Raw genomic sequence first — 20,869 nt, forward strand, 5'->3', positions numbered from 1 at the left:
GCTTTCATTAGCGGCAGAGCTATACTTTTAAATTAGTTGATGAGAATTTAATTTACTTAAGTTAATTTAACTATTCTTTTTTAAAGTACTTTCATTCTACTCTGAACCTAATTTACTTATGTTGAAGTGATTTTGGTGATTAAAATGTAACTTTTGTCTTCATTTTCGTATTTTATTCAAATTAAAAAGGGGTAAATAAAAATTTAATTGAGATTGGAAAATGATTTTTTTCTGAAAAAAAAAAAACCCAGCTTAGTTGGGGCAGGTACCAAGCTGTCCCAATGTGACTCGACTTCACCACCTTTTCACGGCCACTACAATAAAACAAAAACCTAGCTAGCTAGTGCTTTGCTTTTTATCCATATCGGAAAGAAAAATAAGATGCCCAGCTCAGTCTGCTCAGACATGGCTGATTGCTTTTATGCTTGCGTTGCATCAATGATGAAATAAAGGTAAAAGAAATTGTTAAAATGGGCCGTTGATATCAGCAAAAGGGCCAAATCTTTCTTCGGTCCATTGACCTTGCGTTCAAAAATTCTTTTATGTACTAAGAAAACCCAACGTCCAAGGTCTAGTGAGTGTTTCCCGATCACATTACTCCTCCTTTTGGGCGAGTCCATGTTCAATTGTTCATTGCACAATAGTATATGCCATTGAGTTTAATTTTCATGAAACCTAGGATTGATCCGAGGGAAGTGCAATAAATTTGATCTGGGTAATTTACTAACAAGTTTATTATCCCAACATCCACATAATGTTTTGAATGACTCCTTGCTTTGCTGGTAAAGAGTCATAGAGAGAGATTATAAAGGCAGCAAGCACAAGGTAATCATTTTCTCCGAAAGGAAAACACAGTGCTGCGGACCCTGCAAAGGTAAAATTTGTGCCATGAAAAGATGTGTGGAAATGTCTCAACTTCTTCCTGCAGCTGCTTTTGGAATTGGATTTGGGGGGCTTCATTTAAAATTATGTCGAGTAAATATATATGCATAATTTTACCTTTTCCCAAAAGCACGGCCCCTTCTTTACATCATGTATTTAATAATATCAGAGACGGCAAAGTGAGTTTCACTTAAAGGGTCATGCCAAGCGTACCAGTGAAAGCATAAATTAAAGATCAAAAGCGATCAAAGACAAGACTGGAGCGACTTAATCAATCAGGACTGCTTTGCTTTTTTATTTGTTTATATGCATTAACACATCACATAATAATTGAGCTTTTTATTCTTATCTGATGCAGAATTATTCATTTGGAGTGATATGCTTGTAGAGCTTTTGATTCCTTAACAAAACAATACGCCTCATTTGTCTTCATGGAAATGATTGTTGTATTGTGGGGACATTAGATTAATCAAGTTTCCGATAATTTATCTTTTTTGCATTTGTTAAATCAGCTCGCCGAGCTTACACTGCAGGATCCAATTGGGCTTCATTTTTAACTTTGTTTCCGAAACAAAAGGATTGATCAGCGTATTTACACACAACAACGTAGGATATTAATTATTGATATGAGGAATAATTCTCCAATGATGATTTTAACAACAAAGTAAGGATATTACTAATAGATAAAAAAATTACATTTTTTTATATACTAATAAATGTATTAAAATTTGTATTTTTTAATATTTTAATGACAAGTGAGAATGTCCGAAGTAGAGAAAAACTATTGATATGAAATCTTATTTCATTGCAAGTTAAATGTCCAGTCTTAAGTCTAAATACTAATGCTGTTCAGCATTTTTAGCTGCATATAATGAACTCTGTTTTGAACTTCTGATTAACAAGTTAATTACAATCTCAAGAAGGCTCAGTAATTTCTAGTTATATATGTGCCAGGGTTCAGGTGGCGGCGAGTGCTCATTGGCTGTCCTGTTCTCTTTAGGCGTACAGAGGTTTAACCTTAAGAATTCTAGTATTTGAATTCCAAAGTACTTGGGAGAACAAATTAAAACAAATTTTTTGCAATCATAATCATCTTCAATCAAAACGGATATTACATTGCCCTGAGAAGTAAACATATCTTATTCAACAATTAAACAGCTCAATGAATTCATGGAGAGATCACTGATGAGGAATCCTCTTATCCCAAAACTTCCCTCTCTTAGTGTTTCTACAAACATTTTCCTCCATATCCTGCATTCCTAAATAATGCCTGCTTTATGTCTTCACAACTCAAAGTTTCTCTCTGCTCCACTCCCTGTCACCATCACCATAAATGATGAATACAATAATTAGGCCTAATTAAACAACAGGACATAAAGTTGATGGACCTGAAACCAGAACTTAATTGTACCTACCTCTGAGCAAGAAGCTTGCATTGCAAAGTCATTGAAGCAACTAATAACACACTGCTGAATCTCAAGACCGAGTGCTTCAAGACTCGTTACCGTCGACAGCAACAATCCTGGCTTCCCTGCGCAGCAAATCTCAACCCGGGTATCCATATTTGTTCTTTCCACATCAAACTGCAATGCAATTACATTTATTCAGTGTCAGAATTCCATTAATTAATTACTTAATTAATGAAGTTCAGTGCATGCGTGTCTCATTTTAATTTTTAATCAAGGAATGACTCCATGCATACCTTTGGTGAATTTCTTACTACGATTTCATTTGGCTTCACATCCTTAAAAATGCCAGTCTCCAAATTATTTGAACCTGCTTGAATTTCTTGCTGCAAGCTACTGATTTTGTCAAGCAGCTCTTTCATGTAGTCTATTGTATCTGCAAGTATAGATGTTCTGTCCATCTATCGAACAAACCCAACAAGACAATTAATTAGCTTAATTAAACCATTTTCTAGAAAACGAAAAATTCACAAGTACACAATGAACAATGGAATAGAGTTTATTAAAAACATTATTTACCTTGCTTATCTTAGGAACTATTGATCTGAGCATTGAGAGCCTGTCATTTAATCTCTTCCTTCGCCGCCTCTCAGCCATTAGATTCTTTGATGGCTGCCCACCCAACTTCTTGTTTCTACTCTTCCTTTCCAGGCAATCAGTCCCCATGTTAAAAACAGGGAGCGTTTCCGGAGACTCATGAACAGGCTCTACTTTGAAACAATTTTGCAGCATCTCCAAATTCTGGAACTCATCAGCGAGTAAATTGTTAGGCTCTTCGCCATCCAACTCCATCATGGACAATGGAGCCTCTTCTTGAATTGGAAATGAAGGCGGCGTATGCGTGTGCGAATCGAGCGTGTTCATGGATGATGAATCCGTAAGCTGCGGAGCTGACAACTGATCGTCACCATATGGACAATAGGCAGCCTCATTGAAGAAGTTATTGTAATTGAAGTGATCTTGTTGATGAATTGGAGCTGAGAAAGAATTTGGAGAAAAGGCAGCTGGGTTCTCATCAAAACAATCATAAATCCAATTACCATCAGAAAAAATCTGATTCATTTCCGCAGGAATACTAGTATCCCAAGTGTAAGCGTCTCTTCTCAGAGCTAACAATTCCTCTAAGAAGCCATGCTCACTAAACTCCATTTTTCTCTCGAAAATGAAGTTAAAATTGCTAATTGCAGGTGCAGGCAGTACGTTGAGAATAAAAGAAGTTGCACCTAGTGGAAGAATATATATATAGCTGGGAACAGAACAAGAACAACCATGAAATGATATTAAATTTTTTAATTAAATTAATCATAACAATGGATTAAATTAGAGTGCGTATTAGAAAATGGGGCATATAAGCTAAGATTGAAATGGAATCTGCCTTTTTTTTTAATCCCCTCTTTACTGTTTCCATGGTCTTTTTCACCGAAATCTGCAATCAAACAAATTAATATTAAAATCTTTTGTTACTCTGAAAATTTTGACCCACATATCTGTCTCAAACGAAGGGTGGCCAGCCTTAGCATCATAGACCCTGTCAGGTTCTTTGTATGGTTAATTAAAATTTAAAAACTTTTTAAAATTTGGTGATGTTATTTTCGGCCATCAATTCAACACAACACAAAACAAACACCCCCATCTCTTTCTCTCACTGAAAAATTTGCTGATTTGGGTCCCATTTTCATTACCTCTTTGCCTCTAGAATTTTTGAAATTTTTGGCCGAGCTCGCAATATCAAATCAATTGGCGGGCCTTTTCTTGTTCTTTCTTCACTTTTATTATTTCATAAACTCGGAATTTTCTGCCCATCAAATGAATTTATTAATTTTCTAAAATTCTATCAACTAAATTAACTACGCAACCTGGCTAATTTCATTTTCTTTTCTCTAATTTAGAATCAAGGAACGATGGCATAGTTAGCCGATCATGCATAACTATAAAAATTAAGATGGTATATATAAGTATTTTTTAACGGTAGCTTTCGGCAGGACTGTACACTACGATCAGTGGCGTTACCATATGATATCGGAGGAATTTTTGTCTATTCCCAAGTGTTGGCCTCATTCTCTCAAGACGTTAATTTCATAATTTAACAAAGTGACACACATAAGTGTTTATAATCATAATTATTCTTGCTATTATACATTACAGTCGCTTGTCCTCTATTATTATTAATCATGCATGGTGGGTAAGCAAGCTCGATTTCGAATAAAAATCTCAAATTGAAGGTGGCGACATTGAGTCGCATCCAAATAGAGGAACCTTTTTTTTTTTTTTTTTTACTACTCATAGTTTATGATAATAGTACAGGATAATCAATAATTATAAATATGGATTAGAGAGAGATAATAATGGAATACAAAATTCGCAGATGTAAAATCATTGTTTTGCCCAGAGAAGAGAAAAAAAAAATGTAATAATAAACAATATACATTCACTGCAGTCTGCAGATCTAATTATTTGCAAAATGCATGTCTGCATGCAAAATTTTTAATTAGGTCATTCATAGTCATGGTGACATACATAATCAACGTAAACCGCAGAGACTAATAATATTATTTTTGTTAATTGTTTCCTTTGGAAATTGGAATCCAATGTCCCAAGCGACCGCGGTACTATTTTGCCGGATGTTACAAATCTGTCTTCACACTAAGAACTATTCGATGTCACAACTTGTAAATCACAGTGTGTGATAATTAGAAGTGTGAGATAAAATTAAAATAATTTTCAAGCCAAGACAATAAGTGTTTATTAACTACTTTAGTATTGTAGCTTTTAAACTACAATTACCCACCCATAATATTAAATATGGTCTAAATACTTAGTGTATATGTCTATTGATTTCATGATATATTTATTTCACTCAATTTTACGAGAGAATTTTTTTAAATAGATCATCCAATGAAAGAAATTTTAACTGCTCCAATCCACCACTTAAGGAATTGTAAAATTGTGAAACAAGTAAATGACAACCTATTAATTATATAGGTTTTGATGGTGATTGATATATCGACTCATTTTATATTAACCCAATCAATAAAACCTATGAAGAACATGAGCCTAAGTAAGAAGAAACTCTTGGTGTGGTAGACGAGATGTCTCTATCAGATGTCCAGTAAAATTCCATCACTTACTTCAAATCTTCTACCATATCTTTAATAACAGTTACAATTGATTTATTATAAGATAAATGTATATGTGAAACAATTCAACGTGAGTATATGAATAACGAAAATGTAAGCGAAATAACATGGAAAAAATTTATATAGATTCAGTCAATTTGGGGTTCATTTGATAAGATTATTAGGAGATTTAGAAATGATTTTGAAAAGATAAAAAAATAATTTTGGTGTTTAATAATTTTGTTTAAAAAATGATTTTTGGCAAAATCATCACATGACATATCTTGAAAAGTAAAACTGAGTAGTTTTTCAATATTTGATTTTAAGATTGAGTTTTATATCTCACATATATTACATAAAGCCAAAACTATCCTTATTGAATGAGAAAGTAAAATCAGAAGATTATTATAATGACTTTTTTAAGAAATAAAATTAAGAAAGTAAAAACATTATTTTTTTAAAGAAGATCATTATTATTGTTAAAATATTTTAAGAAATAAAATTAATGAAGTATAAATATTATAATTTTAGTTACTAGTTATTATATATAAATGTTAAATTCATGTAAGTAAATTTCAGTTAAGCACACGATATTCATTTTAGTAGTTTGCATAATTATATCAGTTTGCTAATAAGATTTATCATACTTCTAGAGTTGCTTTTAAAATTAACTGCAATTTAAAAAATAAATTGATCTACCGAACTGCCCTTACTTAATGTAATAAGTGGTCGGTCGTGCTCTGTTAATAATCTTTTCGATTCTTCGAACAACTTAAAAAAGTTGTAATGATTTGGTGCTAACTTCTCACGAAAAGTTTTGAAATTCTAAAGAGGAAATGATTTGGAGCAAGCAAGTTTCTAAAGGCAATTAACTTTCGGAAATTTCCCACGTTATTGTCCTCAAAATATTATTAATTAATTAGTATTATCGCTTCTTAATCGACAGCCAGCTAGTGAGCATTTCATCTATGAATGATGATGATAAACTTCAACGTTTATTATATTAATTGAAGAGATATAAAAAAAACAAGTGTAATAATTGTTATAGAAGAAACTGATATTAACGGCTAAAATACCATTCTGACAAATATTTTTACATTTACTTGACTCTGTGATCTCCTTTCCAAGCTTGGTGCTTTGCTGCTTTTCGATAGTTTCCTCCAATAAAATCAAAAGAAAAACAAATAAAAACAACATTTGGACGAGTGCACGAACGTCGAGGAGAATAATGCTCTCTATGGGCACGTGAATTTCTACAATCGAACGTGTCATTTTTATGTCTTTTCACGTGTCAAGTGAATAAAATCCATTAGAAGTTGCGAGTTGCTTTACATGCACAGACATTCATGACAAAATTACTAGGCAAACTCTTTCTTACATGTAAGATACATGCCTCTCACATGAATAGTGTATATGTAGGACCCACACACTATTCATGTGAGAGGCATGTATCTTACATGCATGTAAGATAGGGGATCCCAAATTACTAACCCTGATTACTAGCCAATTGAGTTAAAACTTGATTAAAGATTCATTGATATGTAAAGAACTTAGTAACCAAAGTTGGTTGGTGTAAGTGGTTCAACACTCTTACTCTTTAAGAGAGGACATGGGTTTAAGTACCGCTCTTGTATAGAGTCACTACTTTAACCAGCACTTTACCCCTTACGGGCTGACCCGGTGCGAGTAGAGATTAGTTTAAATTGTGATACGGGCTTAAAGGTGTCTCCCACAGTCGAGACCCACTCAGGACCACCTCGTGGTTCAGACAAATATATATATATATAACTGAATCAACAAGTATTACCTGGATCGTCTTAACTAATGTTACAGCTTATCATTATCTGTATCGTCTCGACTAATGTTATGAATAAATTAAAATTCAAATTGGTCGTTGAACTAATACATGTATCTTCTTAATCAATTTTAAAATATCTATGAGTCACTTTTATATTGATTCTGTATCATTTGGACCAATCTCATTTAAGTTTTAATATTTGATTAGTGCGATAACAATTTGGTAGTATATATTACCCCATCCTCAACGGGTATTATTAATTGGATATAAATCTCAAAGGTAGAAAGCGACAAAAGATTGAGAGCCCAAACAATTACAAGATTATTAAGAAAGGATTTGGATTGGTATTAAGAAGGAGATTAGAGACAAATGACAAATATATATTTAAAAATAAAAAAATGACAATGACACAAGGTAACACACCACGAGAAGCACAGGGCCTTCAACGGTGGTGTGAGAAAACCGCGGGCAGTTTCTCCCCACCACCCCGACACTAAGCGGTTTTGGAAACCTTACTACTTTGACAGCCCACAATATCTTATTTTAGGGTTTTAGCTTCCTTCTCAAAACCACTAGTCTTTCCATTTCTTCAATTCTTATTAATAATTTGTCTGTTTTTGTTTTGTTTGTTTGTGACTTGTGGTGCCCTAGCTCTAGCCCTAGTGGGGGTCCAATACTAATACCAATACTGCTGCTAGCTACAGTGTCAAAAATGACCTTTATTGTTGAAGACTAGATCGTCTTTTAATCTTTTGCCTGCAGCTTAAAGACAGTTCTTGCTCGTGTGTTCAATTGTCTGCAAGAAAGATACAAAGAAAGAAAGTATTAAGTACGATTCTTTTCTTCTTTCTTCTTTGGTGAACACATATTTGGTATTGGCATTTTGTGTATGTCTTTGAAGATTGTGTATCATGATGTATGTGCAGGAAAAGTGAGTCATTATTAGATTTAGAGTCCAAAAGTGAAAAGGGACGTCCGTCACGAGTACTCTTTTCTTCCCTAGAAAATGAGCTAACCCCACAATATCGCAACAACTACTCATCAAAAGCTGTGTAATGTGAAATAATTACGACCAAAACATGTGTTAAAAAAAAATAAAAATCCTGTAAATTTCATGATCGTTTTCCAGCCATTAACGATTATAACATTAAACAGTTTACTCAGGACTGAACATGTGACATGTAAAATACTTTGAAAATTTGGTGATTTTTATATTATATATACAATGATAAGGTGATTCGTTGTCAGTCAGTCAGTCAGTCGTCCTTTGAAATAAATTGATGCCCTTGTAGCTTGGCGTATAGGGTTAGTAACCCGTTAACAAAGCCTTGTGTCTAGCTTGCCTCAAAAATCTTAATATGTGGGGGCATAGTTGGCAGTCGAATATGTTGAATTAAGTCTAGCTAATTAATGAGAGGGAGGGCATGGCATGTACAAGAGGCAACAAAATGCCACACACACAATTGATTTAAGTATAGCCAGCTAGCTAGCTAATTGCAACTTCAGTATTCTAAATGTAGGTCATTTACGGTATATACACAAGTGATTTGGCATTAGAATTAAATTTGCAAGTTTTCATTTGAAGTAAAGTACCTAAAAGTTAGTAGAGAGACTGTATCATATGTACACTGGATCTGCCTATGCGTTTTGCATGATGACAATATTCGCCCCCCACTTTAACTCTCTTGAGTTTTTCAAGTGTACATTGTTGACCATGCATACTTGTCAAGATTGATTCATTAATTGTTTTCATTTAGATTGACTTTTTATCATGCATGTGTTTTGATTTACTTGCTAAGGTGAAGGAAAGTTCAAATAACCAGACCTAGGATCCTGATTTAATGAGGAAATTATAGCATGCAAGATTGACAAAATTTTAGTTAAAACGATGCCATAATTATTAGTTAGAGACAAATGAATCAGTGTCCAGTTCACAGTACACCAATTATTGATCTTCTTGCCCTAGTTCTCACTTTTCGATAATTAATTAATAAATTAATGCTTTTAGCTAAATTTAACAGATAATTGTAAAAAAAGAAGAAGAAGAAAATGCTGGATCAAGGTTATTGAGTTGAATTAATAAGCACTGGGGATTGGTTTGAGATCATTCTTTGTTGACTGCTCAACGTACGTACGTGGTGGGTCCTTAACTTACACGTGTATGGCGTGATCTCATCAATCTATCAAATTGCAACATTAATTCTAATGCAGCACACAATCAAATGATATTCAACTCTAATTAATTGTTTGTTTCCTAAACTAGGAATATATAAATCTAAGCTAGCCAGCAGCACTTTGGTACACCTAATAATTTCTTATCATGCATTGTTTATAGCTAACGTATATTCGAACAAGATTGCATTATCATCTCAACCGCTTATATAGCAACAAAGAACGCTTTCTAATCTTCCGTGCCACAGCAAAAAATTAATTAATTAAGATCAATCCATCTGGTGGTCCTTGAACTACTTTATAATTAGAAGTTTAGTTGTTATTATTTGGACAATTATTTTCCATAACCTAAGATATTCTTGAAGACCAGTCACGGTCTCCTCAAAGATCAATTAGACGCCACATCAATTCAACAATATTAATTCAATCACAATCTAGTGATAATGTGTCCATTTTAAGGATCTCCTTTCATGAAATTTGAACGAATTATCCAAGAATTAAGCAGCTTCCTGTTAGGAAGTCTCACTACAATCAAATCCAATCTCTGTCTTGTCAAAGATTGATCATGCAAAATGATGATTAAATAGTGGGACAAGTGGTTTTCGTACGCTCTTATAATCATCTCCAGAAGATTTGTTGTTTCCTGGTTGTTATACATTCATACAAAACAGTTCTTTTAATATAGCAAAATAAATATATAAACGTATATATCAGTATATATTGTGCTACAAGTTGTCTTCTAAATTAACCTTCAAATAATAATAGGATCGCGCAACTTCTAGATATGCAGCAGTTCAATCATTATTGCACAAGCACAACTGGCCGGTGCAAGTTTGGAAAGCTATCCTAAAGTCAATTAATTAATACCTTCACATACGCGTGAGAATGAAGATAGCCAGGATACAAATTACGTATCAGAACTATATAGTATATGTAAAATTAAAGGTTTGAACTATTGTCATTTTAGTTCATATACTTAATTATTCACCTTAATTACTTTTTCAAGTTTGTGATTTGGTATATGGAACAGATGAAAGCAATTTTGTTTTTTAGGCCAACATTGGCGGCATGAAGGAAATTTTATCGAAAAGAGAAGAAAAAAATTACTCCTCGTGGCATAATGAGCATTAACCCAGAGCATAACTAGGAAGCGAGAAACATAAAAACAAAATTAAAAAAAAACCAAAGAAACTGAAACTAGAAAGACCATGAGCATCTTAATGACAACAAAAGGATCGGACCACCAAATAAAATAAAAAATTGTAGTGCCAATAATATTAGCATCTTAATGCATTGATCACATCTGTCGAATTATGAAAATTACACTATATTTGTACAAAAATGGCCGGGACAAAATTGGAGACAAGACCAATTGAATAAAGACCCGTACATAAATGATAAAAATTTATTTAAACAAACGATTTGTTTCTTAGGTTAAATGTTTTTAATCTTTTACTGCTTTTATTTTTATCCCCATTTTCGCGATTGTTGGTACATGTGTCAAATCATAGGTGGAAGCCTCTAAAAAATATAAATTAACCAAAAAATCAATTAAGAGATTACGGTTTAATTAAGGATCCATATAGAGTTAGTTAGCAGAACCAGCTGGAAAATGTTTGTCTGAACCTGTTGCAGAAAATTAACACTTGCTGGCGTTTTTGATTAATTAATTTAGTTATGAATATACAAACTTAAAAAGTCATGAATGAGACGTGTTTGAACTTGCTTTAGTTTTCATCAATAGTTGATTAATTGGTTTAAGGTACGCTATTAGCTGTTGTTTGGAGTGATTATGAGACATCATATCTCCTTGTTAATTGGAGGAACATTAATTTAGTTGAACTTAACTACAAATTATTGACCAGATAGGATTTCTTTAACAGAACAATGCCCATTAATTGTCCAATGCGAAAGATTATAGACGTATCATTCTACTGTTAAAGAACTGAATATTTCAAATAAGATTATGTTGGTGGAAACTGGATGGCGAATCAAATCTTTGAAACTGATGAATTTTTTAATTAAAAAAAAAAACTGCCCATTATATTAATTTGTTTCCTTGTACGTTCTTCTTTTGTTTGTGATATTACTTGATTCCTAATATTATTAAAGGAATTAGAAGATTCTCTACAACTAGATGTCGCATAATAATTCTTCATTCAAAAGAAGAAAGGAGGGAAAAAAAAAAGTCTCATAATATATATAACCCTACATGTATATTTGTAACCGCGATCGATGCCATGCCATGCATATATGCCCTAAAATTTAAAAGGAATGGTACAGGATTTACTATTGAGTTCCTGAGGGAGGATTAAGATTTTAGAGTAAAAATTAAAATATCTGAGTCCGTATTAATTCTCAGTTCTCTTATCTCGATTGAAACTGAAAACTGATTTTACTAAATCTAAACACGTTGAAAATATAACCTGCTGCATGCCCCCATCGTACGTTTCTGCTGTGATTGCTGAAAGAGAATCCAAAACTATTTAGAAGCATTACAGATACAATGAACCACTACTGCTCATCTCCCTCAGTTGCAGGGAACTTCGGCACTTACAGGATATGATGCTATTCTTACCTAACATTGAAACAAACTGGTTTTCTTACCTAATATGTATATCATTTGTATCGGAATGCTAACTTAATTTTACAGTCTCATCGCATATGCACATGTAGATCCAGGGTTAGAATACGAACGTAACTATCAACTTTATATATATGAAATAAGGATATTAGTTATGGCATCCCAACGATAATACACTAAGTTAATTTACCGTTGTCGTCGAGTAAATGATTTGATCCCACGATTGCTCATTGCATGACAGAACAACTTCACATCGATATAAGTATAAACTCATTATTCAATGTAAAAATCCTCTTGTTTTCTACCTAAAACTTTTATTTATAACATCTTAATCAATACTATCCTTTTCTTCTGCTTTTGACCCCCTTCTCCTTCTTTTCCTTTTTCTTTTTGTATTATTTATGGAATATTTTTATTATTATGTTCTCATTGCAATTTATTTTGGGTGTAAAATCCAATATTAACATAAATATAAAAAAATTAATAACTAAAACTATACTAAATAATTTATTTACACTTGGCTTGATTAATATTGTTGTGAGCATGTGTTAAATCTCTTAAAATTGGGTACGTTGAATAGTTTTATTGGTGTTTTAAGTACGTAAGGAATTTTTCTTTTCTGAATTTTTAAGATTGTATAAAGTAAAATTTCAAAATTAGTATATGAAAATACAAAGTAATAGAGTATTCCAGGTAAGTTGTAGAATGCAAATAGTCACGTCCTACTTTAAATTATAATCGGCATGTGGATCTTCTATAACTCATCATTTATAGTTTTATTTACAGATGACATATCATTCATATGATGAGCATACAGATGACATGGTGTTCAGTGCATTTGACATGTGTAAAGCCGTAAATAGTATGTGTTGATGCATATCTAGGTAACTTATCATTTGTATTTTGTTCTCAAACGATATGTCATTTCCGTTGCAAACATCTTGATTATATGACTTCTATCTTCTTAATTGACAAATGATGCCTCATCAATTAAATTGAATTCTACATGATTTTAATAAAAGTAAGATATTGTTCTTTTTTTAACAATTACAAAAAAAAAATCATTACAATTGTAATTGTAAAAAAATGCTTGTGGCTTATGCTATAGGTCCTTTGGAAGCCCCTCCTTCGAAGGGATTTTGATAGTTGTTTGTTTTATTTGTATTTAGGTACGCACACATGTGTTGCATTGTCAAAACACGACAAGATGTAGCAACTATAATTATCAAATTACTAAGTGCTTATTTAATCGCATAAGTTATTTTCAAATTATTTCTTGTTATTTGGTAATTTTTTTTAGTTGAGGGTTTGAAGATTAATTAAGCTATTCTGCTTTTACTAGGAAAAACTCAAATTTTGGGCTTGGGAATAGAGGTTAAAAATCTTTTTTAGAATGTGAAATTATCTGAAATATCTTTTACATATTTTATAATTTTAATTCACTATTTTCATAACATAACTTTAAAAAACTTGTTTATTAAGATAATTTTATAATTTTTAATAAAAACTCTCATTGATGACTAAACAACTACTTTTTTTTTTCTTTTCTATGAAAGCTCTACTAACAAAAATTATACTTAAATAAACTCTATTTGAAAAGTTATATTAAATGGAGCCTAATATAGTAAAATGAACTAACAAATGATCATTTTTACATAGAAGTAAAATAAAGTTACAATGCAAAATATTCAAGAAACCCCACACATAGTAGTTATTGAAAGAATAGTGACGTTTGATCTCCTATAGTTCTTTTACCAGCCTTCACTTTTCAATTATTCTCATTTATTTCCAAAATTACCCTTATTGAATAACAAAAATGTTAAACAAAAATGAAATTATAAAAATACTAGCCATTTTCCACCACCATTGTCATCAGTTCAAGCCACTGCACCATTAGCCACTTGTCACCAATTGATCATACCAAAAAAATTTATCAACGACTACCAACTAAAACCCCCTTTTTTTTAAAAAAAAGAAAATTGATTTTGGCAAGATTGATGCAATATTGTCAAAATCAAAATAATATCACATGAAAAGACAGAGAGAATAATTTAAGTATTGGAATCAAGAAATTAGAAATTAAGTTGAATGAATGGCAAAGAAGAAAATGAGAAGGCGAATAATTAAGCGGCTGAGATTAGAATGAATGATAAATAATGGTTGCTTGAGGTAGTAACAATGATAGTAGAAGGTGGCTGGGGTTTCTAAAATTTTTGTTTTAATTACATTCTTATTTTTTAATAAGGATAATTTAAAAAATTAAGAAAGTTAATGACATAATGAAAATTAGTGTGAAAAATTAAAAGGATTATATATCACCATTCTTATTTAAAACAAGTGAAAGATTGCAATTAGGCCCATCTGTCGATTCACGTACTAGAGAAAAATATGATTTCCTTGTTAAATACACCCGGTTGTACATGGCACATATTAGGGATGGGGTGTATATAGTATTAATATTCAAGTAAAGTACAGTTCCTGTTGCAAAGAAACTTGTCCAAGCCTAAAAATAAACTTCGTTCAACCCAAAGCCTTTTTGATGCCATTTGGCCCAAATTAACGTGCTCTGGTCATGATTCACGCAGGGAGATGTCGACACCCCTGCTTTTATTGTCAGGAACTGGGATAGAATCGTAACTTTTGACTTTTTGTCATGAATTAACGAAAAAAAAATGGAAATATTCAAATAAATTTGATAAGGAGCTGAAATTGCCTAACAATGAGTTGTTTTTCGGATACAATGAACCTCGCAATTTGATATCAGCGCGCACATTTATCTTATGGGAAATTTACGTTGTCAAAACCATCATAGTCGCAAGTCATTTTTATTATTAAGGTATTGTAAATTTTAAGTCAAAATTAATGTGAAAAAATTATAATTATAAAATAAATATTGATAGTATTTAATAAATATATTTTTAATAATAATTTTGATAAATAATAAAAATATTATTAATTTTTAATCATGTAAATATTACATCAATTTAATTTAATTTTTAAATTATAGCCGTTAGTATTTATTAAATAACTTTAATTAAATAACTTTTAAGTCATAATCTTAAGCGTAAGTACACATTTTAATTTTTAACAAATAACGATCCTTTTGTTTTAGAAACCAATTTCATTTTTAACTGCGGAGACATTGTGAAAAGTCCATTTCAGCTGGAGCCACGTGTGCATTTTATTATTTAATGGGATAGAATAGATCATCGAACCGACCTCTGAGTGTATTATATTGTATTGAAGGAAGAAGTTGACGTTTCTTTCTATGGAGTTATAATAAATATCTTTCTTCTTATGTTGTCTGTGACGAAATCAAAGAGAGGGAAATATGAAGACGGAAGCGGTAAAGAGTGTATGGTCCCCAAAAAACAGGGGGGGCTAGTGTCAACTAATAAAATAAAATAAAATTTAATTTTGCTTGGGTACGGAATTGCGGGTGGCGCTTGGCTTTGTCCTGCACCCACTTGTTTCAATATTTTTTATTACGCACCCATATATTTTAAAAATACTCACTCTATACTTAATTCTGTTAATTTGACCGTTTATTCTAACGGTTAAAGGATAAATTTAGAAATTCATATCCTAAATATTATTTGATGATGATAAATTAAATTTATTTGATAATTTAATTAATAAAATTATTATTAATTACTTTTAAATAAAATTTTTTAATGTAAACATTAATTATTAAATTAATATTTTATCTCATTTTATTTTTTTTTAATTCAAGATAAGGGGTATTTCGGATATTTACTTAAATTTTAAATAGTTCCGTTAAACATAACGGTCAAATTAACGGAATTAGGTGTGGAGTGAATATTTTCGAAACACATGGGTGCGTGGTGAAAAATGTTGAAACAGTTGGGGGCAGGACAAAATTAACCCTAAAATAAAATAAAATTTAATTTTGCTTGGGTACGGAATTGCGGGTGGCGCTTGGCCTTGGCAGCATTTTGGCATATGCTGAGGATAACATAAAACACAGCGCCAACTAAAACGGACTTATCGCGTTTTTTCCTGGGACCGAATCACCGGGGGAGGGAGAGGGGGAGCTTATTTATCCAACTCACGTAACGCTTATTCGCTGAACACCGACCAAAATAAATAAAAATAAAAAATAAAAAAACAAATTTGGAAAAAAAGAATCATGACCATTATATTCTTAAGTAATTATAATATTCCCAATTTACATTTTACTTCTTCTTCATTTGTTGCTCCTCCTTTTACGAGTTTTCAAAAATATCCAACTCCACCGCCGCTCAAACGCTTTTCTCTGATTCGTGATCCTCCTAACCGGTTTTCTGTCATTTGCTTCTCTTCTGTTCCAGGTTACTCTTCTTTTCCCTTGATCTTTCTTTATTTTATTTAATATTTGGGAATTAATTTGTTTGATTAATGGTTAATGGGCGCTTAAAGCTTTTTTTTTTAAAAAAAAAATCTTACATTGTAATGTTTTGATTATGTTGTGGTGGTGGGCATTGTTGTGTTTTACTAACCTGGGCCTCCATGCCCCCAGATGGGATCTAGTTGCTTGTCTAGTGGAACCAGTAAGTTTTATCTTATTTTTATTTTCTGCTCTTAATAAACACACGCTGCGCGTCCATTTTTATCAGGCTTTAATTAATTGCTTGTCGCACATCTTATGCTGTTGAGTTTTGATCTTGTTTGTTTGTTGGTATGCAGACGGTATGGATACTGCAGCAAGTACAAGTCTATACCCATTTCACAGAAGTAAAACCATTCACCTGGTTTGTGCCAACTCTGCCCCTTGTGTTTATAATATTGTAGAAATTTGCGTGCACTTGAAACTTGGACGAAGCATGCTTGATGGGATCTATGTCAAATTTCAAATTTTGAATACAGGTGAGGCATGCTCAGGGTATTCACAATGTAGAAGGAGAGAAGAACCATGATGCTTACTTGTCCTATGATCTTTTTGATGCACATCTTACCCCACTTGGCTGGCAGCAGGTACTTTACTGATTCTATGTTGTTTCATTATAAGTTTATCTTCTTGAGAAGTTTCGATTAATGAAAACTAGAATGTAGAACGTTATTCCTAATCATATTCTGATAGGAATAGATTATGTGTTGTGTGGAGTTTTAGAACAAAGGGAATCATAAATCTTTAGTTTGTCTGAATTTTGAAAATTTTAATGGTATAGTCTAGGTTGGTCCTTAATGACAAGTTATGGACTATCAAGTGTCACTTACAATTCGCATCAGAAAACTTCTCTCAGAATTTATTTCGATAAGATGTATTTCCTTTTTATGGAAGGATGATGCTTTATATTATTCTTTGTACAATAACAGGTCAGTAATCTGCACAAGCATGTTCATGAAACTGGGCTTGCTAAGAAAATTGAGTTGGTCATCACTTCCCCTTTGTTAAGGTAATACCTTAAAAAATAGAGTTTTGATTTTGTATTTTTTAATTATTGCTTAGCAATTTAACATTGCATAGTTGACTTAAATTCTTGCGTGCATTTCATCATTATTCATGTAGTCTTATTCTTTTGGGTTATGATTTTTCATCACTTGGATTGTAGGACCATGCAAACAGCAGTAGGAGTCTTTGGTGGTGAAGGGTATGCAGATGGGATAGATGCACCTCCGTTGATGGTGGCTGATGCAGGGAACAGCAACCATGCTGCAATATCAAGTCTAAATTCTCCACCATTTATTGCAGTTGAGCTTTGTCGTGAACACTTGGTATGTATCGCATGTAACAGATTTTAGTCATGTAGCATAAACAAAAGAAAAACTGTGTTCTACTGCTTGAGTTGGGAGCCTAGAATGTGCGACATCATTGGTTTTCTTGTTTTAGTTCCTTAAGACTCTTTAATTTCAGGGTAATTTTAAATCCCCATAGGGTTAGTTATAGGAGGGCCCTTTTTTTTTTTTCATGTTTGTAGGCTGAGAAATCTAAGCCGTTTAACACTACCGTGGAATTGGGACATATTTCTGGTTTTTCTTCCACTTTTTACTTGATTAAATGTTTCAGAAATAAAGAGAATTTAATTTTGTATTACTTTACTCATGTTTAACTTTCACCACTACAGGGAGTTCATCCGTGTGATAAGAGAAGAAGCATCACTGAGTATAAGTCTCTTTTTCCTGCTATTAACTTTTCACTGGCAAGTAATTGGTTATAATTGGTTTTTGTTTTGCTGATGGCAGTAACTAATTTTTCTGCTGACAATCGAATTTGGCTTAGTTTGATTAATAGTCTCTTTTTTCAATTGTTGTTATAGATAGAGAGCAATGATGACATTTTGTGGACGGCTGATGTCAGAGAGGCTAATGAAGAAGTTGCAAAGAGGGGTATGAAGTTCGTAAACTGGTGAGTTCCCTTTTGCCTGTATTTAAGATTTTAATATTTCAAACAACATGTGAAAATAACAAAGTACTGAAAGTTTATGCATGAATATGGAGAATAAGGCCCACAAAGGGTCAGCCCAGTTGGTTGAGGGCTTGAGATCTGGTGCTTATAATTCCACCCTTTGTTGTTTCATGGGTCATGGGGTTGGGGCGCCCGACTTACCACCGAGGGCCTGGCTGGGCCAAACCAGCCAGGCCGAGTTGTGCAAGACTCTGGATTATCAAAAAAAAAAAAAAAATGGAAAATGGGGTATGCGCCTGAAATTGGTTAGAAACTATTGATATAAAATAAATTAGCCTGATGCAGGGGGAAGTAGTCTGTAGCAGGAAGCTATCTTACTACCGACTGGTGAGGCCTATTTTGGGTTTTCTTGCACTAGTCTATGTTTTACAAGACTTCAGGCTTCAAGATGTCATTGTCCTGTAGTAAATTCAAATTACCACAGTTTGTCTTCCATCAAATGGTGGTCGCATGTTTGTCCTAAGTGAATGGTTATTAGTTGCCTTTTACTTGGCATTCTTAATACTTGGTGTCTGAACTTTGTGTTTTTATCTCATTTTGAATCTATTTATAGTAGTTATGTGAGAACTTTATCATGTCCGAGTCTGTTGTACCTCTCAATGCCACTTTTATTAGAGGAATTTGGATGACATTTTTTTTTGGGGGGGGGGGGGGTTGAAATTCTAGCAAAATTGTAAATGCTCCTCTTTGATTGGTGAGGGTATTGCATAGTTCTTATATTTCCCACCAATTTTGTTTTCTTGTTGAATAAAATGTATATGGACATCTAATGCACACATTGGTAAGCAGCTTCTGCAGATTTTATATCAAATCTACTCCTTACAATTTCCTGGCCTTTGTGCATTTCAATTGTTCCAGGTTGTGGACACGGAAAGAGAAGGAGATTGCAGTTGTTACTCATAGTGGGTTCTTATATCATACCCTAAGTGCTTTTGGAAATGATTGCCATCCATCTATAAAGAGTGAAATATGCACACAGTAAGTGTTACCCATTTGTTCACCTGCAATTGTCTGTAAACGGCTTGAAACATGGGTTACCATTTATATATATATATATATATATTGTTTTGAAGGAATTTTATTAAACCTGAGTGTTGAACTTCGTGCTTGATGTGCTATTTTAAGCCATTTGGTTGGTGACTGACTCTCCTCCATTCTGCTGATTCCTCATTTACTTTTCTAAGCCATCTGCTAATAATTTCTCGCTGCAAGATATCGTTTTGAAACTGCTGGTTCATTTCGTAAGACTGGTAGCTGGATATGACTTTCTTTGCTTTTCGTTATGTGCCTGTTTTCTGTTGAGCTCAAAGTTTTTCATTCATAGTTTTGTAAAATTTGTATGGTAAATAATGGTAGCTTGTGAATTAAGCAGATGTTCAGTTTCTGTATTTAAGTATTCTTCTGAGGTACAGTTTTTATCTTAAATTAGTCATCTGGGGTAGTAAAATTAGATGGTTCTGTTCCTGGCCTGGGTTCTAGTCTCCCGAGGAGATTGAATAACCTCTTCCATGTTCTTACATGTAGCAATTACCTGCTGAAAAATTGATAGAAGGAGAAATTTAAATTTGCGGCAAAAATTAAACATATCTCGCTGGTTTTATACACAAATATATGTTGATTTGGCCCAACTACTTGCTAAAATGCTTTCTGCTATCTGTCTGCAGCTTTGCTAATTGCGAACTTCGCTCAATGGTTATTGTTGATAGAAGGTGAGCATGTTAAGAATATAATTTCCTGAGAACTTGCTGCCCAGCCTTTGCACAACTCATGTTTTCGAACTGTTGTTGCAAAATAATAAACTTATCTTTTTTGTTGCAGCATGATTGGCTCAGATGCGCCAACAACAAACTACCCAGGAAAGATTCCCAGCGGTCTTGATCTTCCTAGTGATGTTGCTGCTGAGAAGCATCCGAAGCAAGGAGCATCTCAGTAATCATAGCCTGGGCATGGGGTGATACATTGATCGAACTGGATTATGAATATGATGATATCAAGAATTTCAAGTGAATCACTGAAATAGCAATATTATCAAACTAAAAAGATTTTATGAGCTTGCAAGCTCAGTTACCCATTGTCAAGATTCTTTCTTGGTATAGGCGATGCCTTAAGTTTTTAAGACTAGGCGCCTATTCTTAATAGGATGTATGAAAATGAATTATATGTTAACTCAAAGAGACAAGAACCTTAGATCATTCTTCTGATTATTTTGCTCGTGAAGAATAATTCCATCAAGATTTGCATCATCTTGACGTTTCCTTTTTATATGCACTTATTTATTTATTTCCATCTTTCCCTATTACCTCGATTTTAATCGGTCATTTCGTACATTCTTATATATATTGTGAGTACCATTGGGAACAGTTGCTGCTAAGTCTTGAGTACCATTAGGCATGGGGTAGAAATAAACATGAATAAATCAATTGATCTACGTAATTGCCAAGAATA

General features: G+C 32.9%; 2 protein-coding genes across 4 annotated transcripts; one reads left to right on the top strand and one right to left on the bottom strand.

Moving 5' to 3' along the window:
• Positions 1-1,945: 1,945 nt before the first annotated feature.
• Positions 1,946-3,735, bottom strand: LOC102626083 (transcription factor bHLH61-like). The gene is made up of 4 exons (XM_006472329.4): positions 2,868-3,735; positions 2,585-2,749; positions 2,298-2,465; positions 1,946-2,197 (listed from the first exon to the last, which is right to left on the bottom strand). The coding sequence occupies exons 1-4, from the start codon at positions 3,495-3,497 to the stop codon at positions 2,111-2,113; spliced, it is 1,050 nt and encodes a 349-aa protein (XP_006472392.2). The 5' UTR covers positions 3,498-3,735; the 3' UTR covers positions 1,946-2,110.
• On the top strand, positions 3,129-20,667 carry LOC102626376 (phosphoglycerate mutase-like protein 1). 3 transcript variants are annotated; one of them, XM_052440875.1, is made up of 12 exons: positions 3,129-3,139; positions 16,271-16,349; positions 16,538-16,568; positions 16,705-16,769; positions 16,885-16,992; positions 17,335-17,414; positions 17,571-17,733; positions 18,084-18,162; positions 18,280-18,364; positions 19,283-19,402; positions 20,089-20,133; positions 20,243-20,667. In XM_052440875.1, the coding sequence occupies exons 3-12, from the start codon at positions 16,538-16,540 to the stop codon at positions 20,355-20,357; spliced, it is 891 nt and encodes a 296-aa protein (XP_052296835.1). In that variant the 5' UTR covers positions 3,129-3,139; positions 16,271-16,349; the 3' UTR covers positions 20,358-20,667. The 3 variants fall into 3 exon arrangements, with proteins under 3 accessions (XP_052296835.1, XP_052296833.1, XP_052296834.1); XM_052440874.1 differs by lacking the exon at positions 3,129-3,139 and having other exon boundaries at positions 16,204-16,349; XM_052440873.1 differs by lacking the exons at positions 3,129-3,139; positions 16,538-16,568 and having other exon boundaries at positions 16,044-16,349.
• The last annotated feature ends 202 nt before the right edge of the window (positions 20,668-20,869 follow it).

The sequence above is a fragment of the Citrus sinensis genome, chromosome 5, assembly GCF_022201045.2.
Source record: "Citrus sinensis cultivar Valencia sweet orange chromosome 5, DVS_A1.0, whole genome shotgun sequence".
In the NCBI taxonomy this organism is placed as follows: domain Eukaryota; kingdom Viridiplantae; phylum Streptophyta; class Magnoliopsida; order Sapindales; family Rutaceae; genus Citrus; species Citrus sinensis.

What these genes read in the sequence shown, in the direction of transcription:
- LOC102626083 (XM_006472329.4), bottom strand. Translation starts at nt 3,497, where the DNA reads ATGGAGTTTAGTGAGCATGGCTTCTTAGAGGAATTGTTAGCTCTGAGA. An exon ending in TAGTTCCTAAGATAAGCAAG is followed by an intron (nt 2,750 to 2,867) that starts GTAAATAATGTT and finishes TTTGTTCGATAG; the next exon opens with ATGGACAGAACATCTATACT. An exon ending in TGCAAGCTTCTTGCTCAGAG is followed by an intron (nt 2,198 to 2,297) that starts GTAGGTACAATT and finishes TGATGGTGACAG; the next exon opens with GGAGTGGAGCAGAGAGAAAC.
- LOC102626376 (XM_052440873.1), top strand. Translation starts at nt 16,169, where the DNA reads ATGACCATTATATTCTTAAGTAATTATAATATTCCCAATTTACATTTT. An exon ending in TATTAACTTTTCACTGGCAA is followed by an intron (nt 18,163 to 18,279) that starts GTAATTGGTTAT and finishes TGTTATAGATAG; the next exon opens with AGAGCAATGATGACATTTTG. An exon ending in AAGAGTGAAATATGCACACA is followed by an intron (nt 19,403 to 20,088) that starts GTAAGTGTTACC and finishes ATCTGTCTGCAG; the next exon opens with CTTTGCTAATTGCGAACTTC.